General features: G+C 42.8%; 1 protein-coding gene across 2 annotated transcripts in view; it reads left to right on the top strand.

The window, feature by feature from the left end:
- The window catches only part of erbb3 (erb-b2 receptor tyrosine kinase 3), a 100,505-nt gene extending 73,597 nt beyond the window's left edge, over positions 1–26,908 (top strand). The window contains exons 15-28 of one of the 2 annotated variants that reach the window (XM_033015828.1): positions 764–918; positions 2,422–2,493; positions 7,072–7,207; positions 7,440–7,562; positions 8,525–8,623; positions 9,111–9,296; positions 9,950–10,105; positions 13,012–13,087; positions 17,193–17,339; positions 18,686–18,783; positions 19,284–19,445; positions 20,363–20,425; positions 21,883–22,168; positions 23,779–26,908. In XM_033015828.1, the coding sequence (XP_032871719.1) occupies positions 764–918; positions 2,422–2,493; positions 7,072–7,207; positions 7,440–7,562; positions 8,525–8,623; positions 9,111–9,296; positions 9,950–10,105; positions 13,012–13,087; positions 17,193–17,339; positions 18,686–18,783; positions 19,284–19,445; positions 20,363–20,425; positions 21,883–22,168; positions 23,779–24,071 (2,052 nt within the window). In that variant the 3' untranslated portion in view covers positions 24,072–26,908. Of the gene's footprint in view, positions 1–763; positions 919–2,308; positions 2,354–2,421; positions 2,494–7,071; positions 7,208–7,439; positions 7,563–8,524; positions 8,624–9,110; positions 9,297–9,949; positions 10,106–13,011; positions 13,088–17,192; positions 17,340–18,685; positions 18,784–19,283; positions 19,446–20,362; positions 20,426–21,882; positions 22,169–23,778 lie in introns of both variants that reach the window. The other variant, XM_033015830.1, reaches the window with a different exon arrangement.

Here is a 26,908-nt window from a genome sequence, read left to right as displayed (position 1 = left end):
TCTATGGAAACAGGAGTAGGCAATTTTGCCCCTTGTGCCTGCTCTCCCATTCAATAAGATTGTGGCTGATCAAAGACATCCATGCTACATTCCTGCACAAAGCCAAAATCCCTTGATAATGGTCTTGTGAAGCCCCTGGGGTATTTTTTACCATGTTATAAAGAAAATGTAGAACTTCAAATTGTTGTCATCATTATTGGCCAAGAATGGTAATGATTGGCTTCCTCCAAGACCGTGGCCTTTATTCTTTTATTGCTACTTACCAGGTAGGACATTAATCATCGACACTTTACTGAAGTGTGGCTTCATTTTGGCACCCACCCAGAGTGACAGGACTGGGCGAGGGCAGGGATACTATTGTACCTACCAGCCTCTGGCACACTTCAATCAACAGCCATGACTGCTGTGAACGGTTGAACCACAAGGCTGCACCAAGTGCTTGATATTAAACAAGGAGAAAGTGTCCTTGTTTTTCAATGTAATTACAAAAATAAATTGCTGTCTATTCTGCTACCTGAATTGAAAAGATTTGGAAGAATAATAAATTAAATCAGGAAGTTGCAATGAATTAATATGAAACCTTGATTGTAAATTGTAAGAGAAAGGGAGACTGAGGAAATGAAGGTTTTGCGTTATTTGGGGAAAATAAAGCACTGAGCCTTGATTGCAGAATAGTGAGGGTGGAGGAGTGGAAGGGAGATAATTGTTGAACAAAATTGATGTTTTGCTTAATCCATCCTCGTCCGTTTCTACATACTCTTAGGGACCTGCTCACTGCTTTCGATGTGCTCATTACAAAGATGGACCCAACTGTGTGCAGAAATGCCCGGAAGGAATCCAGGGAGAGAGGGGTCTCATCTTCAAATACCCAGACAAGAACAAAGAATGCAAGTCCTGCCATGAGAACTGCACACAGGGGTAGGTGCAAAGAACTCTAACCTTTGAAATGTGTCAAATATTCCGATCGTTTTTCTTTCTTTGCACTTTTGCCTAGCAGTAGAGTGTGGCTTATTGGAAGGATTCGCAAGCTGATTAACAGTCTTCTGCGATGGTGTGCGTATTACTTTTGTATCATTGGACTCTTCAGATGAGAACAGTCTGGTTTTAGTTTAGAGATACAGCATGGAATCTGGTCCTTTGGCTTGCAGGGTCCACACCGACCATCTAGTTCACACTAGTTCTATGTTATCCCACTTTCTCATCCATTCCCTACACACTCGGGCCAATTAACCCACAAACCAGCACGTCATTGGGATGTGGGAGGCAGCCGGAGAAACCCACGCGGTCACAGGGAGAACGTGCAAACTCCACACAAACAGTACCCTAGGTCGGGATGGAACCCATATGTCTGGTGCTGTGAGGCAACAGCTCTTCCAGCTGCAGCATTGTGCTGCCCAATAAAGGAAGATTCTCTGGGGTGAGTAACAGTCTGACAGGTTGTAATCCCATGGGTGTGAACATTTTTTTAACCACTCAGTGTTGTGAAGCAGCGGTGTAGGGTGTTTATGGGGACTCTCAACCCATACAATGGGGTTAGAGGGTGGAGCGCAACCTCCTTGTTGAATAAGCTGACCCACCTCCTCCCATTCTCCACCTGAAGGTCAGAAATCGGTCGATAAATGTGTGCTCAAGTCTAGTTATTATACAACGACCCCTGTTCGAAGTATCTACCTTGGACATTGAGCCAACTGAATCAGACCTAACTCCATTGCCTCATGAAGCCAAAGAACTGGGCAAGTGTTGAAACTCCTGCATAAATCATGGGCACCTGGATTCATTGAATGGTGGTCCTACAAAGTCCCAATGCTGGGGAGAACCAAACCCCTGAAGTGAATGATACAACAGACAGAAAGTTTGCATTTGGTAATGCTGCCTTGACTTTGTGCCACAGTATGGTGAGGACAAGGGTTGTGATCTCCAACAGCCAGGAGCAGGTAGAGAGCAAAACTATGTTATGTTGCAGCTGTATAAAGATCGATTGGACCGCACTTGGAGTATTTCGTACAGTTCTGTTCATCACACTGCAGGACTGGCATCATTGTTTGCATAGGCGAGGTGGGACGAAGGGTCGGTTTCTCTGCTATATGTTTCTATATAGCAGAGAAACCTATCCTGGGCAGACGATGGCAGCCTTGATCCCCGCACAACAAAGAGGTAATGCTCGAGTGTGATCTGTTGATGCTGACGCAATGCACTGTGAGTGTCTGTCCAGGATCTGAATTGATGTTGCTAACCAGGTTGTCACTTCCTTGCCAAGAACTGCTTTGTGATTTTTAACTTGTTTTCTTTTGTGTTGCCATGACACCAGGTGCCGAGGTTCTGATGCAGCGGATTGTGGTGAAGTTGTCCATAGGTACCATTGACGGTCTGCGTGTGTGCATGCCTCCTCATGACCTTTCTCTTATTCTGATTATAATACAGGTGTAAGGGTCCCACTGGGCTGGATTGCTCTCGCTATCCTTGGATGGCCCCCATCAAAGCATTACACAATAGGTAACATCCTCTCTCCACCACCCCTTCAAATTAGAGCTGTGACATGCAAGTGCAACATGAGATCTATGTGGGGAAGGAGGCAGAATCAATCAGGGGGTTTCATCTTTTGTTTTGAACAGTAATTGTGAGCATCCCCTGTCTGGTGGTTTGTGTTGTTGAAAAGGCTGTGTGCATCCAACAGCAGAGTTACACGTAATTTGTCTTGGACGTTACTGCAATGCAGGATTGATGGTCTTAGTCTCCTGTTATGGGTACCAGCCATTATTCAGCTCATCTGCAATTAGTGGAACTAAATCAAAACTGAATGCTGGAAATACTCAGCACATCGGGCAGAAAATGTGGGAAGAGATACAGAGTTAGCCTTTCAAGTCAATGGCACCTTCATCAACATCTGGTACTTAATTCCATCCATCAGAATGGAATTAAATTAGAAGGTGCGATATACAATACCTGATACTGTCTGATTTGCTACCTTGCCTGAATTGAACCCCTACTGGCTTTTTGTGCTCTCATTAATGGGCTGCTATCTTTGGTATTTGGAATGGAGCTATTGGGAGGGATAGGAGTGGATTGCTGGGAATCAACTGGTGTTCCCACGATGCAAGTGTTGGCAGTGGAGAACTGCACAGGATACTATCTCTGGCCATCCAATCCAGTGGCACTCATGGTCTCAGCTTGCCCTTTACAAATGCATGGCTTGCACTAGTCAAATTGAACCCAGCAATGACCCCAGGAGAAGAAGGGACAGAACAGCAAAGAAAGACAGAAACCAGCTTGCTGGTGACAAGAAATGGGTCAAATTGTCTGGGAAGCATTTGGAGGAAAACAATGTGAAATAGACAGACCGAGATAACTTGTGTGTCTCATTGCAGTGATATTGGATCCATAGTGTAAGTGTACTCTAAATTGACAACTGGGGTGTAAAGTTTTAGTACAGTAAGAAAAGCTGTTCTGTGTTTGTGCTGAAAATCCAGGCTCCTAGGAAGGCTATTGAGTACTGTCAGGGAGTCCAGTATTACAGGTTAGCTGCCCCGAGGTGTAAAAGGAAAATACTGGTAGACTGCAGGATGTGAAATACTGGACTAGGTCCCAGTCTGATCTTTATGTTGTACTCCATGTCATGGCACTTGTTATGTATCATCCCTGTTGATCAGGGTACCACGGAAATATCTATTTATTTTTTAATACTGTATTGAAATTAACAGGCACTCAATTACATCATCTGCTTCCACCAGCCCAATGTCCCAGAGTTGTGATGCTCCTTGTGTGTCTTTATCAATGCTTTCATTGGCCACTGTTTTGATCACCGCACAATAACATCCATTCCCATCAGCACTTTGATCCTGCTTTGACTGCTATTGTTTGCACCTCCTGAAAGACCTCACCTGTAAGAAGTCTTTAACCACCGATTTTGTAGAACATATTTTGATCAGAATTGGTTGCAGTGGAGGCTGCTCAGATGCTCAGTTGCAGAATGCACAGATGTTACTGAGCAACATGGCATCCCTCCCCGCCTCACCATTTGACCCTGGATGATCTCCACCCAGATGGGAGAACTTGGAAGGAAAAATGTGATTCTAAAGCATTTTTGTCAATTTTAAACTCTGACCATGATTTCATTTGGAACCAGAGTTCTTTACAGATGAGGTATTTCTGACTTCACATACAGGGTGACTATGAATCGTGCCTTTCAAAGAGTGTACTGTTGGATATGAATTAATGATTAAGGGTGGCAACATGGCTGTATTGCATCAGGTGTAAGTCTTTCAACTCTGTCAAAGGCAGAATGCAGCAAAATGCTACTGCTCTTGTCACAGGATGTCGGGGTGTGTGCACACGATTCCCCTTGCACCAAAGGTGCTATTTTGTTAAATAAGCAATGTCATTTTCCCAGAGGAAGGCACAAAGGAGGCCAATCGACCCATCCTCTTCTGTCACATTACCTTTGCAGAGTAACATTGGCAACGGCCCAGCCTTCTCATTCATTTGATGGGGAAGCTTGAATTCTCCCCCTTCTCCATTGCGTGAATGTAAATGGAAATATAATGCAGCAACCATGTTGCAATCTGCAGTTCAACCACCCTTAACCATGCCTATGAAATCTTGAGTGTTTTGCATGTTGAATGAAACTGATGACTTTGCTGAAGACATAATCCTTATTCCCCTCTCCTGTTACAGCGTCACTGGTTCAAATCATTTCATTGCCAGTGGAAAAATCGCCACCACTCAGAGCCTTGCTCACATTTTGACAGATACATTTTAGAATGAATTGCAAGATATTGCTTATTATTGTTAGAGCGCATTTGTGGAAAACTGGTTGGGTTTTGGAAGAAGACTGACCACAAACCTTTACATAAAGATGGGCAGTATTTTAATTCTTCAGTTCAGCCCTTTAACCTTCAGGGGTCTCTGCATCACATCAATTTAGGTCAATCCCAGATGTAATTGTTCCACCATTGGCAGCCATGCCTCAGCTGCCTGGGCCCTAAGATTTGGAATTCCTTCCTGAAACTCTTCCACCTCTCTTTCCTCCTTTAAACTGCTTTTAAGGCCAAGCTTTGTGTAATCTCTCAGCCAACTGCCCCAATAATCTCCTGAGGGTCGATGTCAGTTTCAATAATTACTTTGGCAACTTCCTCAGAACATTTTGCTCTTTTTAAGGAACTGTATAAATGCAAATTTTTACTGTTGTTATTTTAAAAAGAAAAAGTGTGCCAGGAAATGGCTTTATCGTTTTGTTAAAATTCTGCAGCCTGTTTTCTGCGAAATAGGAACTCAAATACCCAGCAATATATGCAAATCAGGCTGCCCTAATTTTGAATGAACTTAATTTTGTTGAATATAATTCTGCAAAATCAAGACCATGCTCAGTTACACTCCTATGCAGCACCTTGGTTTTACTGTATTAAAGGAACTGCATAAGTGCAGGTTATATAGTTGTGTCATAAATAGTACGGTATTTTAAATGTTAAAGAGGAAAACAACCAGCAGAATTACCATGTTTTTTCATAACCAGGATCGAAAACAAAAGTATAAACGATGATGATAAATGCAATCTGAAAAGAGACCCAGAAATTAAATGGATGAATTTACAAATAAAGTTAGATTATAGGGATAATACTAATTTGAGGGTTGTAAAGCAATGGGGATATAGCAGGGATTACGTGGTAGCTCTTGCAGAAAGCTGGGTGGCACAGACTGCCCCTTCATTGCTAGAATGCTTTATGGGGTGGAATTATGATTTTGGCTGATAGCACACTGGTCTAAGTGTTGTTCAGGCAGAATAGAAGGAGCTTTACACTGTTTTGGTCATAATGTGATAATGGTTGATGCCTCAACAGCTCCAATCGCCATCACTGTGACAATTTAAATATTCCCACCCGACAAGGAAGAAGAAACTGACAGATCCAGATCAAACTCAATTTCTTCAGCAAAGTTTTCTGTTCCCTTCAGTTGGGGAATTCCAACTTGTTGGATTCTCTGTGTACTGTTTGCTGTGTGTCTGAATCCTGATGGGGTTTTCTTCATGCTTCATTTTGTTTTCCTCAGAGCTTTAAAGAACACATTTAATCAACTTAATTAAAGTCTTTCACTCCACACGTTTCCTGCCTGTGGCAGGGATTGCAATGATGTGGGAATAACATTTCAGAGCATTTATATTTGCTCTCTCTCTCCCATGCGCGCATTCATCCTATGCACATTATCTTTCCTGTGCGTGCGCTCGCCCCCTTCCCCTTCCTCTCCCTCTCCCGCATGCCCACATTACCTCTATCTCTCCCACATGCCCGCCCTCTCCCTCCCTTTCTCATACGTGCCTGCCCTCCCTCCCCCTTCCCCTCTCCTCCCCCTCTCTTCTCTCTCCCCCTCTCTTCTCTCTCCCCCTCTCTTCTCTCTCCCCCCTCTTCTCTCTCCCCCTCTCCTCTCTCTCCCCCTCTCTCCCTCCCCTCTCCTCTCTCTCTCCCTCCTCTCTCCTCTCTCTCTCCATCCCTCTCTCTCCTCTCCTCTCTCTCTCCCTCCTTCTCTCCACTTCTCTCTCTCTCCCTCCTTTTCTCCCTCCTCTCTCTCTCCCTCCTCTCTCTCTCCCTCCTCTCTCTCTCCCTCCTCTCTCTCTCCCTCCTCTCTCTCTCTCCCTCCTCTCTCTCTCTCTCTCCCTCCTCTCTCTCTCTCTCCCTCCTCTCTCTCTCTCCCTCCTCTCCTCACTCTCACTCTCACTCTCTTCCCCTCTCTAGCTCCCTCTCTCGTGCGTGCCCTCCCTCTTGTTCACTCGTGCAAGCATGCTTTCTTTCAGAATCACTCCTCTTCAATGACCAATAGCCAGCTGACAGTCAAAGTAAATCGCTCCCTTTGTGCATTGGAGTGCCATAGACACAGCATTGAACTATGCTGCACAGATCCATTTTGCAAATTCTAATCTGCACATTTGTTTGGCAGTACAATTGGTGTGACCTTTAAAGCTCTGATGTAGCTAATCTTGTTCGAACCACTGTAGATTTTATTATTTTGAGAAGGAAAGGAATGACCTTCTTGCCATATTTCGTGAGGCAAAACCTGCCTTGACTTGTATTATTTTGAATCTAGACAAATCCCTCAGATTGTAGCAGCAGTTGTTGGAGGACTGATGGCTGTGATGCTTGTGGTGCTGCTGGCTGTCGTTTACTGGAGAAGGCAGATCATTCGGAAAAAGAGGGCAATGCGGCGATATCTGGAGACAGAGGTGAGAGGTCGTCCTAGATGGACAATGTCAAGAGCGTGAGGTTGCTTTTAGTGACGTTAGTGTGAGCTCCACTGAGTCTGCTGTGAGGAAGAAACTCTCAAAAGAGTGTTGACCAATTTTGGGTCTCTGGAGCCTTGATTTTTCGACATGCAACAAAATCCTATCAATAACATCAAACACCATTACCATCAGGATAACACATTGCGTTTGTGATTTTGTTTCCTTTCATTAGATGCTTGATCCCCTTGATCCCAGCGCCGACTCACCCAATCAGGTGAACACACGGATTCTGAAGGAGACGGAACTGCGGAAAGTTAAGGTGCTGGGGTCTGGAGTATTCGGAACGGTGTACAAGGTTAGTGGGCATAGGTCACTGCAGGATAATGTTGACCTGCAACTCTGCCTTTTTGTAAACTAGCATCTGCAGTTTCTTGTTTCTACAATCTGCCTTTTTTGAGTCTTTTAATATCACAATTCTTGCATACAGCTGTTAGTCCAATATTAATTAAGACTGCTGGATTCTAGCCATTACTTGAGGTCTAAGGTTGAGGTCTACGGTTGAGGAACCATGGTTGAGGTCTAAGGTTATCTGATGCTAAACAGACTCAAACAAATTATAAGTCTCTTTCAAACTGACCTTGTTATTGGGATTGATCATGATGTGCTGTTGCAGTCAATTGGAATGTGTAAATAGAAAGGCTAGTGGCACCTCTCAGGATGTCCTGAAGTGTATGAGCATTTTTAAAGTGTAGACACTATTATGATGCAGGAAATATGGCAATGAATTTTCTTGCTCAATATATTTTTGCATCCACTTGGGAGAGATCCCCAATTTAATGCCTTATCTGGAAGAGACTGCAACACTCCCTTGACGTTGAGCGGTAGTGACAGCCTGGCTTATTGTGCTCAAGAGTCTGGAGTGGGTCTTAAACCGACCACTGACAGACTCCGAGGACTGAGTACTGCCCATTGAACCCCAGCTAGTGCACAATAGTGCAATGTGACCTCTTACACAAAAGTGGGTTCTATTATGAATTACTTTATATAAGGCGCAGTGGGGCAAAATAATGTCAGCACATAAATGATGGGAGAATAAAACCAGGTACTCAATTACCAATATAAATGTTTCGATTTATCGGGAAGAAATTGTGATACACTAGAAAAAACTTTGGTGATAGGAAGTGAGGTGAATGAATGAGATTAATGAGATGAAGACTTAGAGACTACTTTGTGCTGAGCTGAGCCAGATCCAATGCTCATGTGAGTCCACCTTAGTTATTTTTATTCCTGATGACCTGATAAGATTTCTGTTCCTAGGGTCTCTGGATCCCTGAGGGTGAGTCCGTAAAGATTCCAGTGGCCATCAAGGTCTTACAGGAGGAGCATTGCTCTGAGGCTTCAAGGACTGTGAATGAGGTAAACCTGCCATTTTTTTAATCATTCAAAGGATATAGATGTGGTTGTCAATCTTTTATTTCTTGTCTATTTCTAATGGCCCCTGAACTGAGAGGGAAAGTGTAAATCACTATGGCCAAGATATTAAGGGAAAATTCTCCTGCTCTTTTTTGAAGAGGGATTTTTCTAATCCACTAAATGGCAGATGGAGCAACTCATGTGAGTTTAGCTCTTATTTGGAGTCACCTATAGGCCCAGACTAGGCATGAATGTCTTTGCCTGATGGAATTTGGTGAACCAGATAGGTTTCTGGGACTGAGGATGATTTGTGTTGATAGTAATGGTATTGACTGAATTTGTCCCTCATTCCTTGCCTTCCCATAGATGGTCTGGAGTTGAACAACTAGTGGAGAAAATAGCTCACCAATTATCCCTGTATCTCACCATGGAAAAGGCTTACTGTTGGTACATGCTGTACTTTGTATTTCATGTTACCTTGTATTTACAGGAGATGTTGATGGTGGGCAGTCTGGATCACCATCATGTCCTGCGGCTTCTTGGAATCTGCCCCGGAGCCCCACTCCAGATAGTCACACAGCTCCTGCCACTTGGCTCTCTCCTTGAGTACCTCCACAAGAACAAGGATAACATCCAGTCCCAAAAGCTTCTCAACTGGTGTGTTCAGATTGCCAAGGTAAGTGGGACCTTGTGTCTATGCTCCTCTGCTTCAAGTCAAGTCAAGTCATTTTTATTTCTATAGCACATTTAAAAAACAACTCTCGTTGGCCAAAGTGCTTTACATTGGTGGAGGTACTAACGTTATACAACAGTGGTTCATAGATTAAATACATACATCACTATATACATATAACCCTCACTCAGAGGACGTCAAGAAAGGCTTGGGAGAAGAGATGAGTTTTAAGTCTCGACTTAAAGGAGTCGATGGAGGGGGCAGTTCTGATGGGAAGAGGGATGCTGTTCCACAGTCTAGGAGCTGCAACCGCAAAGGCGCGGTCGCCTCTGAGCTTATGCCTAGACCGCGGGATGTTCAGTAACCCCAAGTCGGCCGATCTGAGGGACCTGGAGGTGGTGTGGTGGGTAAGCAGACTTTTGATGTAGGTGGGGGCAAGCCCATTAAAGGCTTTATAGACATAGAGGAGGGTCTTGAAATTTATTCGGAACCGCACAGGAACCAGTCATGCTTGGCATGTCAAACATTCTGTATAGCTTTATTGAAGATCAGGTGCTAGTGAGCCCTTGGTGGGGAGAACCTCTCTAAATGGACTATTGGGATGATACTTATCGTTGCTTATGTCCGAGTTAAATACATTTACATTGTTACCACAGGGTATGAGATACCTGGAGGAGAAGAAGATGATTCATCGGAACCTGGCTGCCAGAAATGTACTTGTGAAATCACCTAGTCATGTTCAGATCACGGACTTTGGCATCACCAACCTCTTGGCATTAGACGAGAAAAAGTATTTCTTTGATGAAGTTAAGGTTTGTCATTTTTCTTGGTTAAGTTTTCTACTAAGCAGAAAATATTAAGTTACTAATTCCATAAATGTTGGTTTTGATACGTCAGGGAAGTGGGAATTCATTAATTTATAATATTTGAAGAGAACATTTATTTGCATGCCTACCCCTATGTAGACCAAGAAAATCCCAGGTTTGATTCCCCCAGTAACTGTCGGTAATATTGGAGGCATTACAAATAGTCTCAGTCATTCAGGTTTCTGCTCCCAAAGATAGCGATGCATTCCGAACGCAGGCAATGTTTCAGAAGAAAGAAAGTTATTGGAAAAGGACAATGAATATATTCACGAAATGAGAATCTCTTATGAAGTTTCAAAAGTACAAAAGAAAAAGATTGTTTCTTTCCCCTTCAATCAAATGAAAGGTCCAAACCCAAAATGTCACCTATCGATGTTTCCCCAGAAGTGCTGCCTGACCAGCTGAGTTACTCCAGCACTTTGTATCTATAAAAGAAAGGGCGAGTCAGTTCCTTGATCCTGATCTGTTATTCAATAAGACCGTGGCTAATCCCCCATCTCAACTGCTCTCTTGTTGTTCTGTCAGAAAATACCTGAATTTTGTTTTATTTTTACAAAAAGCAACTGCAAGACGTACAACACTTGTCCACAAATTTGTCAGTCATCTTGTACAACTGGTTTTGCGCAAATAGTCATGAGTGAAGAGCTGCTCGCCCATTGCCCTTCATCCCTGCTATTAAACCAATGTCCTGTCAATTTATATAATTGGGTGTTAAAGATCTCATTTATTAATTAAAGACAGGGTGGGGAATTCCCCCAAAGTTCAACAAACCAGTCAATAGGCCATTCATCTCATCGGCAATTGCAGCTTCCTGCTGTGCGCAAATAGGCAGCTACCATTACCTACAGAGCAATAGTCACTACTGCACATTAACATTTATGTGGAACTCTTATTTTTCTGTTCAAGAAGGAACTGCAGATGCTGGTAAATTGAAGGTAGACAAAAGTGCTGGAGAAACTCAGCGGGTGAGGCAGCATCTATGGAGCGAAGGAAATAGGCAACGTTTCGGGCCGAAACCCTTCTTCAGACTGATGTAGGGTGGGGGGGGGGAGGCAGGAAGAAGAAAGGAAGAGTAGCCCTTGCTGTCTCCTCCCCTTCTCAGCTCTCCCTCAGCCCTCTGGCTCCTCCTCTTCCTTTCTTCTTCCTGCCCCCCCCCCCCCCCACCCTACATCAGTCTGAAGAAGGGTCTCGACCTGAAACGTTGCCTATTTCCTTCGCTCCATAGATACTGCCTCACCTGCTGAGTTTCTCCAGCACTTTTGCCTTATTTTTCTTTTGCCCATTTCTGAGATTCTGTGGTTTCATCAGCTTTCCTCTGTTACATATTTAGAAGCTACTTGAAAGGAAAGGCTTTGTTATATAGGCCACATTCAGTAGTCTAGGGAATCTCAAATTGTAAATTGGGAAAGATTATTTTACACAATCTAAGGTTGTCAACAGTTCTGCGCAAAATGAACATCGCTAATGTTAAATTTTCACTCCGGTTAAACGCAGTGAACTTAGACAGTGGAAAAAACTGGCTTGCACAAAAACACATTTTATATTGTTGAAACTGGCACTTTACTAGAATGGGCATAAATAAAGCCACAGGTTCTGCCGTCACATTAAAGGGACAGGAATGGAAATGCAGCTGCATGCATTTGAGCTGAATTTCAGAGGCGCAAACTATAACTACATTGCTGACCCAAATCTGCAGCTACTTCTAAATCGTCAACATTGTGTCACTCCTTGTGAATGAAGTTAGAGTTGAATTGGTTGAGCAAGCTGGATCATGTAATAACCATTGAAAGCAGAAGCAACAGCCTCTGTCAAACTGATGCAAGATCTGAAATGTTTCAATGTTATTGAGGGATTCATTGCTTGCAATGATCATGTTTGGCACATATGCTTTAGACCTTGATTTTGATTTAAGGAAATGTATTTGTGTGCAACATCACCATATTACATAAATAAGACAAGGCAACATGCCTTGTAAATTGGTTTTAGATAGAAACATAGAAAATAGGTGCAGGAGTAGGCCATTCGGCCCTTCGAGCCTGCACCGCCATTCAATATGATCATGGCTGATCATCCAACTCGGTATCCTGTACCTGCCTTCTCTCCATACCCCATGATCCCTTTAGCCACAAGGGCCACATCTAACTCCCTCTTAAATATAGCCAATGAACTGGCCTCAACTACTTTCTGTGGCAGATAATTCCACAGATTCACCACTCTGTGTGAAAAAAAAATTCTCATCTCGGTCCTAAAAGACTTCCCCCTTATCCTTAAACTGTGACCCCTTGTTCTGGACTTCCCCAACATCGGGAACAATCTTCCTGCATCTAGCCTGTCCAACCCCTTAAGAATTTTGTAAGTTTCTATAAGATCCCCCCTCAATCTTCTAAATTCTAGTGAGTACAAGCCGAGTCTATCCAGTTTTTCTTCATATGAAAGTCCTGCCATCTCAGGAATCAGTCTGGTGAACCTTCTCTGTTCTCCCTCTATGGCAAGAATGTCTTTCCTCAGATTAGGAGACCAAAACTGTACGCAATACTCCAGGTATGGTCTCACCAAGGCCCCAAGATGTGATATTTTTAAATGTTCCCATTCAGGGGAGCTTTACATGCTGAAAGCATATTGGCAGAAATTTAGACTTGCTTCTCATTCAAGGCTCCCTTGATTTTCTGCCCATTCGTTTTATTGGGCACAAAATCACCGTGGACTGTGAATTAGGCAATAACTAAATCAATGTCTGCACCAGGGGCCTAGTGCCATAAAAGGCAAACATTTGTCTTCATTGTTGTAAAAAAAAATTGCCCCACCCTTTTGTTGCTTTGTTGTTGAGTCTGTCTGTCTGTTGCCTGCTGTAGATGCCCATTAAATGGATGGCACTAGAGAGCATCCACTTTAGAAGATACACCCACCAAAGTGATGTGTGGAGTTATGGTGAGTTATATACCTATGGAAGCATTTTTTTTATTATTAAAAGTGCAGTACAGCATTATTTCATATTTAAACAAAATTGATGCAAAAATACTTCATTTCTGTAGTTAAGCAACATTTCTGGTGGGATAGGGGGAGGAGGTCTTTGTGTTGGAGATGTTGAAGAGGCAGTATAGACCTTAATAATGTCCCGAATAATGTATTCGTTTTCTGAGGGAGCAGAGAGAATATGACAGAAATGTGTCTTACTTCAACTTTGTTAAATTGGCCTCAGAAAAAGGACTTGCTATCAAACTGTTGTTGGCCGATTGGAGTCAAAGGATCTGTGCAGAGTGTGGAAGGGATGATTGGACGAGAGGGATCAGTGTTAGGACTGTTTTGCCATTTTCAAATAACATGTTGATCATTTTAGTTCAATCAGGAGATGCTAGCAAAACAACAGGGTGGTTAATAAGGTCAAAGGAATGGGCACAAACAGGGAACATTGTTTGGGAAGGCAACATTTGGCTGGTGCTATATTATGTAATTTAGTATAAACTCCTCCACTTGTTGATACACCCTAATTAGATGCATTACAAGACTAATGGGAAAATATTGACACAAATGAATCGAGAGAGAGATCTGGGATTTGTTATGAAAATCTGACATTAGAGATGTGTTCATGGGTTACCACACGTATGTCTATGAGAAAATATGTGGGAGAAGAGGGAAGTATAGGCTGGAAATTGCTGATGGCTTAAACCAAATATCTGTGATTTGGGATTATTACTGAGTTAATATGTAGTATCGTAAGGTGTCCATTTGCTGTCTGCTTCTCGAAAACTGTGATTAGACGTTATTCAGCAGAACATGTATTGTTATTCGGATTCCTGTGCAAAATGTTGTGCTATTTGGAAATAGACACAAATATTCTTGTGTTACCATTAGAATCATTATCACAAAAATCATTGGGATCTTAAAAAGAAGCTTTAATTGTGTGGTACAATTCCTCCCCACCCCAGTGTCAACTGCAACACATTTGTTTGCTTTGCACTGTAAAGAAAATATGATATTGATTGATATAATTGATATAATTTAATTGCCACACAACCAAGGTCGGTGGTATTTGGGTTGCCAGCAGCGGTACAGTAATAAAGAACACAACCACAATAAAAATTTTACACAAACATCCACCACAGCATTCATCACTGTGGTGGAAGGCACAGAGCTTGGCCAGTCCTCCTCCATTTTCCCCCGTGGTCGGGACCTCCACCCTCCACAGCCGTTGCTGCGGGCGTCCAGATGGTAAGGGACAAAGTCAAAGTCAAGGTGAGTCCAGGATCGGCTCTTCGCAACCAGAGACCGTGGCTTCAGGCTGGTGTAGGCCGCAGGCCGGCGGTCAAAGTTTTAAAGTACCTGCCGTGCCGCAGCCGGAAGCACCGCAGTCTGCAGGGCCGGCGGTCGAAGCTCCCCTCCAGGGGAGATGTTAAGTCCATACCGCGCCCGCGGTAGAAGACGGCCGCGGGCCGGCGGTGGAAGCTACTTCTTCCCCCCCGGGTCCTCCACGAGGGATCCCGGGCGTAGACGCCGCACCAGCTGGAGTTCTGCAGACTGTGGCTTCAGGCTGCCGGCTGTCGCGGGCCAGCGTAACGGAGCGCTCCCCTCCAGCGAGGTCTCACCCGCTCCGCGCCGAGAGTCCACGCTGCGCCCGCCGCTGAAGCTCCGGGCGCGTCTCCGGGAAAGTCCGCGCCGATCCATGCTGTTAGGCCACGGGGGAGGCGACCTGAAAAAGTCGCCTCTCCATGGAAGAGGCGGCCGAAACGGTTTCCCCCTTACCCCCGCACACCACCCCCCACACATAACACACAAAGAAACTTTAAAAACAAACTTTTAAACATACTAAAAAAAAAAAAAAAGTTGAAAAAAGACGGACACGCTGCCGACAGGCTGCTGCCAGTGCAGCGCCCCCTACTGAACATTTGTCGACCAGATAAAGTCTGGCAAAGCCATCGTGGACCAGGAAGTGTAAAGGACAATGAATTTGTTGCTAACCCATAATGCAGCAAGTAGAACTAGTGTTTCAGATGCAGATTTAAGGTTAATTCCAATGTGTGCTATTTCTTAAAGCTGTAATCTGTACTGAAGAGTAACTGAAGAAAAAACACCACTGTCCTGCAATTTCCTCATTTGGAAACCTATTCCCATTCTTTACTGGCTTTTGTCAATATGCTAAAGAATTCTAAATAAATATAAGCACAAAACTAGCGTTGTTCATTTCTTTCAAACATTGTGCATTTACAGACACCTAGTTCAGCACTGAAGTGCAGTACTGTGGGAGTGCTGCACTCACACTTGTGCTGTCTGTCAGATGATCTGTTAAACCAAGATGTTATCTCCTTCGCAAGTGGACGCAAATAATCCAATGCCTCTATTTTGAAGAAGGCCGAAGGAGTTCCAGGCCAGCATTGTTCCTTAACATCTGAAAAAATTCCAGCAGATTACTTATCATTATCGTATTGCAATTTGTGGGAGTTTGCTGTGCGCAAATTGTCTGCTGTATTAAGCAACATTATAGTACCAACAATACAAAATGACTTTTTTTGTCCGCTAAACACTTTGGGATAACCTGAGGTGATAATAAGCGCTACAGAAATGCAAGCCTCTTCTTCTGGTCAGTGTGAATGTAATTTAACTCCGCACGTGTTTCTGACGTACCTGAAATCACGAGTTCTTCAAATCGATTCTCTTGTTGAATTGTATGATTTCATGAACAATCTGTTGGGAGGCCAGAGATTTTGTGTTGTACACTGTGAAGGCATTATGCCTGCTTCTGTCAGGGTGGGGTGACTGTTGTTGTGGCTGACTAGTCCAGCCTGCTTACTGTCCCATGTGGGGAGATATTTGATGAACTGGATATGGCACCAGATTGAGACCTTGCCTGTTACCTCTTCTGGGGTCTGTGCAGCTGTGTATTCTGAAGATGGTGATAAGAATGTAGGGTGTGACGAGGATTGGCTTGGTCAGGTATTCCAGCTGTGGCTGTCAGCTTTTCCCTCTACCTGCAATCATCACCTTCAAGCATGACTTTCCATGCAATACACTATTGGGATATTGCTACAGTGTGGTATCTCCGAGACTATCACTTAGTGGAATATTGCAGGACATGGACACTATAATGGAAGACATAAACCTTTGTTTGTTGACCACCACTCCCACAAAGATCCCCATCCTTGGTGATGACTTAAGCTGCCTCTTGATTGAGTGCATTCTCTCCTACTGGTGGTTCATGAGTATAGAGAATTCACAGCACAGTGATGTAGGAACATCTACAAATGACCATTAAGGATATGTGGAAAGTTATTAAAAGATTATCCTGTGTATGTTCCTTGTACAACTCCAACTATAAAATGCTGTAAATCTCCTGAGTGTTCCCATTTAAGATTTAAAAAAATGCGTCCTTGTTTTATTATGGCGTGATATTATTCCAGCGAATCGTATCCAACTATTTATCACCTTCCAGCAGTCAATGAAGAATGTTGTATGCAGGTGTGTTTGCATGCACTTGTGCACATGAGATAGCACTCATTGTGTGGAGCACATTCCTGGAACATCCTCTTGTCGGTCTTTTCCCACCTCTTGTGGGCTCAGGATGCTGAGTTGCACTGACAGTATCTCCTATGTCTGTGATGCCAGGAGGGAAGGGAGAAGGGGTGAGAGGGAAGGGAGAAGGTGGAGAGGAATGGTCATGAGTCTCATATCGTGTTTCACGCCTTGAACCTTACCAAATGGGCTTCTTGGCATCCAATCATTAAAGCTGGTTATTCTTCCTATATGGCCATCAGTTGCTTGACATTTACAGCCACTGTGGCCTCTCCAGCACAACTTTACTGCATCTTCTGCATTGGCTGGCTTCCAAGAAAATCTTTTCATACTCCACTAAAATTAGGAGTCTGTTGAATAAAGCAGTTCCTCAGAAACCCAAGTAATTCTCAATTAAACCTCAATTGTACCAACAGCAATTTTCAGCTTGTATGTTCAGCGTTGCCATTGAAGTGAACTTTAACTCCTTTGTCTGTGTCCATAGGAGGTACCAGATTTCGAGTTTTAAAATATTGTGTGCTCTTTGCAGGTGTCACCATATGGGAGCTGATGACATTTGGTAGTAAACCGTACGAGGGCATTGCTGTTCGTGAGGTCCCCGGTCTCTTGGAGAAAGGTGAACGTTTGCCACAGCCTCAGATCTGTACCATTGATGTCTACATGGTGATGGTGAAATGTAAGTATGTGACTAAAGACAAGGGTTTTACCTGCAGAATTTTAGGTGGATTAAGGGATGGTTTGATTGAAGTTTCCAAGATATTAAAGATTTAGAGAGAACTGACTGGGTAGAGTGACCACTTCCATTTGTTTGAGAGACTGGCATTAGAAATAAGCGCGCAATAGACTAATAGTTACAGCTTGGCCTTCCGAGGATAATCAGGAAACATTTCTGCAGGCAACAGACAGTTGCGATTTGGACCTCTCTTGCATAAATAACAATTGATATTAGGTCAATTGTCAATCATAAATCTAAGACATTATTTTTTTTTTTGTTAACCAAAGGTATTGTGATATACGGAGCTAGATTGCATGGCAGTTTTGATATCATTGATTAGTGAAACGGCCTCAAGGGAGCAAATTGGCCCATCTTGTTTCTCTATCCCTAACTTTGAAAGCACAGATTCTAGGATTTTTTGTCAAATCAAAATAGACGGTTACTAAAAATCGGAGTATTGAATAATAACGCCTTGTATCATAGATTATGATATATCATTTGAAGCTGCATAGAATATATGACAACTTGGGAAACAGCATCAATGTGTTGTCTTCTATGCAGTCTGTAATTGATGAGTAAAATGTCCCAAAGAACTTCACAGAAGCTTCATCAAAAAGAATCTTGCATCAAACCATAAGAAAATAACACGCGCTAAAAAGCGTGGTGCAACAAGTGAATTTAAAAGTATCTTTGAAGAAGATAGAGAAACGGGTTTAAAGAAGGACTTCCAGAATTTAGTCCCAATGATGGAGTGATTGAAATGTTTGAGTTATTATCGTTGAACATTAAATAGATAATTATTTTGCTCATCAACATTACTATTCACATCCAAATAGCAGCAACAAGATCCAAACATGAAAGCATATTGATCAGATTATCAGGTGATTCAGTGAGATCTGTTGTAGTTTATGCGAGCTGTAGTAATGGAGGTCAAAAAGATTTACTGTGGTAACATGTATTTTGCATGTGTGTATAATTATGAAAGCCTTCAATATGTTGTCAATATGCTGCCAGGATTGCATGGTATGGATATATCACGGGCCATCTATCCCCATTTGAATGTCCTTAATAGAAAAAGGACATGGATTTTAAAAGGCCTTGTGTAAAATTCCATGCTCTTTCTATTTTCCCCCTCCTTGGGTTTCAGATCTTGAGACTTTTGGCTAAAGATTCATAAAGATTACTGACTTTCTGAATGAGTTACATGCAAGAATCTGGGTTCCATGATCTGCTTCCCGTCTACCCTCTTCCCTCAATGTACAGTTGGGGTGCAACAAAACGTAATTCTCTTCATTTTTCTAAAACAGGTTGGATGATCGACGAAGACAGTCGCCCAACATTCAAAGAACTTGGTGCAGAATTTTCTCGAATGGCCCGGGATCCAGCTCGATATTTGGTTATTGAGGTTTGTTTCTGTGATATGAATGTGTGGAAATAAGTTTGAGAACAGTCTATCAGTAATTCCTGCGAGCATTGTCTTCTAATCTCTGTTTTGTTCATCTCATTTCTCTGTTAATCTATCAATGTCATTTACCACAACCACTCAATGATAGCAAGCGCCACATTCTCACCATTCTCTATTGGATATCCTGCTCCGAATTACAGTAGTGATTTGGGTAGATTTGCCACGGACTTCCTTTGCATTATACCGCAACTAAGATGGAACTTTTTAGTCAAGTCAAGTTTATTCGTCACATACGCATACGAGATGTGCAGTGAAATTAAAAGTGGCAATGCTTGCGGATTGTGCAAAAAAACTAATACAGAATGGAACAGATTCAGTAATTACATATCAGGTTTGCCTATATTCTGTTGATTTAACAGTATCATTGCCTACTTGAGGATGTCCCTGTTTTGTTGATAGGCTGCCAACTGTATCGTTAAGCATTCTGTATCTTTCCTTAGGGTGATGACAGGGCTAACAATACATACGTTAGTGACCAAAGGACCCTGCATGAATATGAGGAAGATCTTGTGGATTGTGATGATCTGGATGAAGATTTGATGGAGACCACACTGGATAACCCATCATCTGGTGTGGTACGGCTGAGGATTGAATCAACCAGGGTATGAAATGGGCGAATATTAATCTAGGGTTTTGTGGCAAGAGCAGATTATTTGGGGGGACTTAGTTCCCTTCAGTCTTTCCTAGATGTTGATTGCACAAAGCAATCAGTTTGTGTGATGCGCAGACGTCTCTGGCAACACCAAGCTTTTATTGCCCATTCTCAATATCCTTTGAATCAACTAGCTAGCTGAGAGAGTGCAGAGTTGTAAGCTAATTTCTCCTGACATATTGAGAGAATTAGCTGATTTCCTCATGGTTTAGTGGGGTAAATGATCAATTTGTTATCGACCAAAAAAAAACTAAATTTGACTTTCCAGTTGGATGATCTTAGCTGGGATAGTAGTAATGGCTTGGCGCTCCTAAGCAAGGGAGAGAAAAATATCAGCCAGGGTTCCGCTTTTGGTATGATCTGAATACCTCTGCTAATAACTGTGTGAATGTGGAGCGACATCCAGTTCAGCTGCTCAGTTTCCCCTTGGTCTCTGGTGAAGGGACATGTTAATAATCTCAGCTAGTATGTAGAGAACTGGTCATTTGGATAAGGACCTCAGCTATAGCATCACAAGAATAATGGAGAGACCAGGGCGAAGGCTACTTGCAAATTGTTTGTTGCTTATTCCAAAACTCAATTGGCTGTGAACCTGGTTCCTTAAACTACACCTTGGATTAGTTATGTACAGCCCCTTAACACCCCCTCTCTCCCATCTTTCTTCTCCCCCCCCCCCCCCCCCCCCCCCCCTTCAATCGGTCTGAAGAAATCCCAACTTGAAATTTCACCTATCCATGTTCTTCAGAGTTGCTGCCTGACCTATTTTCAAACCATTTGTTTGCTGATATCCCAAATGGTCTCCTGATCAACTGGAGACAATTCGTGTTGGGTGCCCTTCCAAATGTAATGCTTGTGTCTCTTTTGCAGAGCAACAGTTTACCGGCTGCGTATATGCCAATGAATGGCATTGGTCAAGATGGCTCTCGGCAGGTGGGTACAAAATGAAGTCTATTTGGAGACACTGATAACGGCAGCAAAAGTATCACGTTTTATTTAGATAGTACATAGAAACAATTAAAGATAGTCTCAAAAATAATTGGAATATTCTTAGTCTTGGTATTTTAAAGGGTAAGTTTAGATAATCTTTGCCCCGATTCTTTGAATGTTTAGTGCAGCTATTGCATTTGTTCACAAATATTAAAAATATATATATTGTAAGCAGCACGCACCATGTAAACGTTTAACTTTTAAGACTGAATTATTTTTTCTGTACCTCGAGTATGGAATACCAGAAGGGACCCATTCAATTGTGGGTATTTGCTGGATCACAGATTGGCATCTATGCAGCTTCGATACACTACACCCTATACCAACATGCTATTCTGAAGTGTCTCAACAGCAACGAAAAAAAAGGCAGCATTCGAGTTTTGTTGCAGTGTTTCTTGCTCAAAACTGTGCATTGGGAATTTGGTCATCCAATTCTTCTTTTGGTTCAGTTGGAGAAATAATTGAGCCAGAATTGGGGACTCCACCCAGATACTTCATACACTTCTCCTTATACATTCACTTCTGCAATAGGGATACAGAAAGAGATCTTAATATGCATAAAGTGGAACTTTAGTGCCGGTAATAACGATAATTATGGAGCTGTGCAAGCAGACTGTAGTACGGTTTAGGGAGAACTGTAGGTAAGAAAGAAAAGAAAGAAAATAAGAGCATGATGGAGCATTGGTGAGAAAGAAAATCCAGTGACAGGCTACATTCTTTTAAAGTAAGGTCTAAACCAGGGGTCGGCAACCTACGGCACCCGGGCCGAATGCAACCTGTAACCCAAAATCATCTGTCCCGCAAGCGGATTTTCTTCCCCGTAACCATCCGGCCCACCGAGTGCCCGCCCCGAGTGTGGCCGCGTGCTCTGGCTGTACCGCATCCTGTGCAAAGCCGCCGGCACGGCCGCGCACCTTCTGTGAACACGTTTAAGAAAGAACTGCAGATGCTGGAAAAATCGAAGTTAGACAAAAATGGTGGAGACACTCAGCGGGTGAGACATGCAAGGATTGCATGAGGCTGCCTCACCCGCTGAGTTTCCTCAGCAATTTTGTCTACCTTCTGTGAACATGTGATTTGATGCCTGCCATCCGGGGCGGGACCCATGTGTGGCACGTGATAGATGTGGCCCGCCATCCGCTCAGACATGCATCCTGGCCCCTATGCAGAACAAGGTTGCCGACCCCTGGTCTAAACTGATCCCCTCAGTCAGGGTCCTCCTGTAGCATTGAGGCCCTGAAGGAGATCATGAAAACCTCAATAAATATGAAAATTTGACCATGTGCTCATGGTGTAATTATTTACCTCTTACAAAAAGTCCTTTAACCATACCACATAAGAGGAATGTGTGCATTACCAGCTACAGTGACATATAACAAAGTGCCTTGTTCATCTATTAGACTGGGATGAAGAATGGAGACCTGGGATCAAAGCGCTCACTGAGGACACGGAATGAATCTACGACGCGGACTATCTCGGAGTCATCGGAGGGTCGAGGTACAGCATCCTCAATTGATCTGTATGAAGAGATATCTTTGAATGGAACACTCCAGCTCCGTGGCCACCGCTCGCGAGACAGCAGTGCACGTTTCTCCAATGGCACAAACATGATGATTTCCCCGTCTGATGAAGCAGAGGTGGACATTAATGGCTATGTGATGCCAGAACAAAAAAACACTACTGCTGGTAAGAAACCTATTCACCCTTTGAACCTTCTGCTTGGAGTTTGAGTACAAAAATAAAAATGAAATGCATAGGAATTTTGCACAGGAATTTAGAAAATATGAAACTTCTAAAAGAAGTAACTAAATTGCCCAATTAAATCTGGTATAATTTGTAATTTCTCATGTCTAAATTACAATCTGAACATATAACCTATCTGGACAGTCTAATCCAGCAGCAGACAAATGAACTGCTGGAGGAAATCAGCAGGATAGGTAACATCTGTGAGGGAATTCACTGTTGATATTTGGGGTTGGCTTGAAAGAGTCGAGGGTATTTAGTCAGTACAAAGGGACGAGAGGAAAGGTGGGGCAAGAGCTGACAAGTGACAGTGCTCACCGATGTAGAGGTGGCCACAGGGAGAGCACTAGATGCACGAATGCAATAGATGAGGTTGGAGGAAGTGTGTGTGAATATGTGTCACCTGGTTGGGGTATTTAGGTCTCCGGATGGTGGTGAGGGAGGAAGTATAGAAACCAGGGAGTCACAGAGAGAGTGGTCCCTGTGGAAAGTATAAAGGTTGGAGATGGGAAAATGTGATTGGTGGTGGGATCAGGATGCAGCTGGCAGAAATATTGTGCTGGATATGGAAGATGGCAGTGTGAAAGGTCAGCACCAAGAGGACTCGGGGAAGATGGTGCGTGCAAAAAATGGAGGAGATGCCGGTGAGGGCTCAATCAAGCACATGCGAGGGAACCCCCATTTCCTGATTTTCTGGAATGGAAAGCTTCCTCTGGAGAACAGATGCAGAAAAGACAGAGCGACTGGAAGAAAGGGATAGTGTCCTGACCAGGGACAGGGTAGGAGGAGGTGTAGTCTTGGTAGCTATGGAGTAAGTAGATTTGTGGGAAACTGTGAGCAATAAATATATTCTGGTACTTGAGTAGTGACTGAGTGCTCTTTGGATAAGTGTCTATCAGATCAGAAATTAAATCAAGGCCTTCTATGATTATTCTGATGAGTGCTAAAGATCTGATGCTGCTATTAGAAGAGCAAGACACAATTTATATCTTGGGCAACCATACCAAGAACAGGTTAACTGGCTATTTATTTAATTTCTTAATTGTGGGATTATGCAGTGCATAAACAGGGCTGTTGTATATGCCTGCAATAGTTGCGCTGCAGAAGGAATTAATTGGCTGTAAAGTGCCTGCAGAGTGGGATAAAATATTAATACAAGCACAAACTTGTTCTATCATTTAATCGTAAATCACACTCTCTTGCCAGTAAGTATCCTTGATACAATAATTGTACGGCATTGTAGTTCCACCTAATGGTTCAAGGGGTAAATGCAATCATGTCTGATCGAGTAGAGACCTAAAGATGAGGCAAGTCCTGTTTCAATCCACGGTCTTTTATGTTATTTGTTTTGCACCAGGCTAGGAAATGACCAGAGGAAGGGGGGGGGGGGGGGGGGGGGGGGGGGGGTGTTGGTGCGTGTGTGTGTGCATGTCTCAGTCCAAGAAACTGTTCAAATACATGTCAGACATGCATCTCAGAAGCAAAGAAGATAAAAGATTCACAGCATTTAGTTATTTTCCAGTGAATTACAAGTCTTTGTGCTTTGCTTACAGAGGACCTGAAACCTGCCAACGATGCAGATCCCTTAATCAGTAAAGCCGGTGATGTGAATACCACCCAGTCACCTGAGAATCGGAAGGAATCGGACTCAAAACCTAGTGATAACCAGGAATATGAGTACATGAACAAACGAGCCTACCTCAATGGCTGTGTGAGCATTGTGCAGAACCCAGAATACCTGGATGACAGTACGGTGTTTATAACTGAGGCTGACATCCATGCCTTTGATAATCCAGACTACTGGCACAATAGTCTGCCAGCAAAGTCAGAAATAAAAAGGACATAGAGGATCACCTTCAGGGTTCTATCTAGATACCTGGCAACTCAACAACAAGCAAAGGGTTTATTTTTGAACTTTGGAAGGTGAGGGGAGGGTGGGGATAGGGTGAGAATGGGTGACTCTTGATCTCAGTCAGAAAACTGACAATCTAACTGGAGGAAATGACTAGTTTACTAATGCCTTTGTATGTGTGTGTCATCCAATTTGCGTCAGTCATGATAAATACACACACACGCACAGAATGTAACACTCCAATCACCTGCCGTTGATGTCCAGTACAAAGGAGGGAGGGGTGGTTTAATGCCGTGCCTTTCCAGCAGAAACTGTTTTATGCTGTTCCTTCAAAGCAAAAAGCAAGAGGAACCTAGGTCTCTCAAATGGAAGTATCCCCTGGTCGTTGATAATAACCAGGCAATGGTACTGTCCCTTGCAGCACATGCAGTTTTAATATTGGACCTGTCAGATATTTGGGAAGGAGGCAGACGAGGCAAAACAAAAAAACTGGGTGCAAAAACCATTGCCTTTTACGGACTACATCTTTGGACTATTGATTCCAATGGTACATTGCTTATTATACAGCTGGAGAAATGCCACTGGTCACTGTTAATGAACAAAGAGAACTTTGTAGCACAAAGGGGTAATTGCACCAAATAGTGTACTCGAGTGGGCAGAATGAAGTATAATTTTATTTCCCATTCATAATATTTGCTCTTTGAGACACTTGAAGATTGAGAGGCCTGAATTAGCATTGATTGGCCTGTTAATCTGGTTCAGTGGTGAAAGGCAACAATTTGGTTTTCAAGGCAGCTAAAGGATTGTGATAAGAGGTTAATGCCTAGAAATCGGGCATCAATATTCTTATTTCTGTAATTACTTGTGGAATTGTTTTTTTAAATATTTTTTAAATGCTCTGATCTGAAATATAATTTCTCAAAACCTTTGATTACCACCATCTTACACAAGGTTGTTAAAAGAACTTGGCTGAGGCACATGTATGTGGGGGAGAGAAAAACATCAGTTCTGGGATGGAGGGAAATATAATCCATGCTCAAAAATTATTGAGGGAAGTGGTATAGAAAGAAGGAACTCCCCCTTCACCCTAGTCTCCAGTCATGGCTTTGCTCAACTACCGGTTAGGTTAGTTAGACTAACTACCAGTCAGGCTGAGCCTTTCCATGAGCCATGCAAAACTGGGAAGAGCAGTATGTTTTCAGTCAAGTTACGCAATCATTACAATAAAATATTCTGAAAGTAAAGGACACTAAAAGAGAAAGGAGATGTGGGTCCGTGAAATCCAGAAGGAATGATTCTTTTGCCAGATTTGCTGAGAGCTTTGGTGCTTTGAGTATTGATGAACCAAACATTAGCCTGACTGCCCACAAAATAAATACCTGGAACATTCAGACAGCACTCTGTGGTATATCATGGGTAGGAAGAAGCTTAAATCCTTATCTTCAATTGCTTACTTTGATCTGTAAAATATGACAATAGATTTGGGCATTTTTTTATAAGTTGAAGTTCATGTTTGGAAAATTGAATTTGCTCCTTCAGTTATGTTCTACTTGAGCAGTGTTTCTAAGTAACTCATTAAGAGAAGCCATCATGACATCATATTATGCAATGGCTTCACTACCTTCAACTCCCCATCCCACCACCAAGCAAATCATCCTTTATTGTTGCAACTCATACCAGGAGGAAGAATAGTGAGAGAAATTATTTGTTTTATCTGTATATAAATGCCGAGCCAAGATACTTGAACATAATAATGTGTGATCAGTACTTTGATTAATTAACTCTGAAGAGTACAACAGATCACAAGGCATTGCTCCAAGGACCTATCGTGGGTATTTGTAGAATTTTGTGAATTAGTTGCTATACTGTATTTTGTTTTGTATTTTTGCCTTTTTCAAATGAAGCAGCAGTGAAGAGTTTATGAGCCAAATAATGTCAGACTCCTTTTGGTGTTACTTGATGCAGATTCCCAGAGCAATTCAGTGATCAAATTTAGTACCTATCTATTCATCTTTGATATCATTTTTATATGTGTGTATATATATTTATCCCTTTTTGTTAAGGCTTATGGGATATGATTTCCTCTGGTATACACACTAATGACCATTCTTTGTATGAAAAAGGGGGTTATTGTTTATGGACCAACAGCTTATTCTTTTCTCGCCTTGTGTCTTGCATACTTTTACCAGCATGGTTGGAGGTGGGTGAGGAGCAGGGAGATGGGTGGCAGGAAGGGCTTGTCACAATGGAATAAGCACTGATAAATCTGGCGTGTGTACTCCACTTGCCAACCCAGGGCTCCTAGTGCTTTGGCTGAGATCGGCTTATTCAGATTTAGCTCTTGTGATCTTCATGACATTTGTGGTTTTATTCACCAAACTGTTTGAGGAGCAAACATCTTTTGTTAACCATTTCTTCTCCCATTCTCCTGAAAATGCTCACTGTTGGTTTGGCGATCAGGTTCACAGGAATTTGAAGTCGTCAGCACCTTGCTCAAACCTCTTTTTGTTTTTATGTCTGAGGACAGATATATGTACTGATGGGGCAACGTATATGCAAGTCATGTGGCCTAGAAAATCTTTTGCATAATGCAACATTTTTGTGCCCTGCACTGTATAAAAGTGTGCAAACCCAAAATGATACTGTGCAAGCCTCACTCACTGAAGCAGGTCTTGAATGGAGGGTGAAGGCATTCTTCAATTTTAAGCGGCACAGCCGAAGAGCTGCTGTCTCACATCACCAGAGAGCCGGGTTTGATTCTGACTTCTGGTATTGCACATTCTCCCAGTAACTTGTGTGAGTTTCCCTTGGGTGCTCCGGTTTCCTCCCAC

Source organism: Amblyraja radiata, chromosome 46 (assembly GCF_010909765.2).
Source record: "Amblyraja radiata isolate CabotCenter1 chromosome 46, sAmbRad1.1.pri, whole genome shotgun sequence".
NCBI lineage: Eukaryota > Metazoa > Chordata > Chondrichthyes > Rajiformes > Rajidae > Amblyraja > Amblyraja radiata.
Note: the sequence above shows the minus strand (reverse complement) of the source record. Positions and strands in the feature narration are given on the sequence as shown.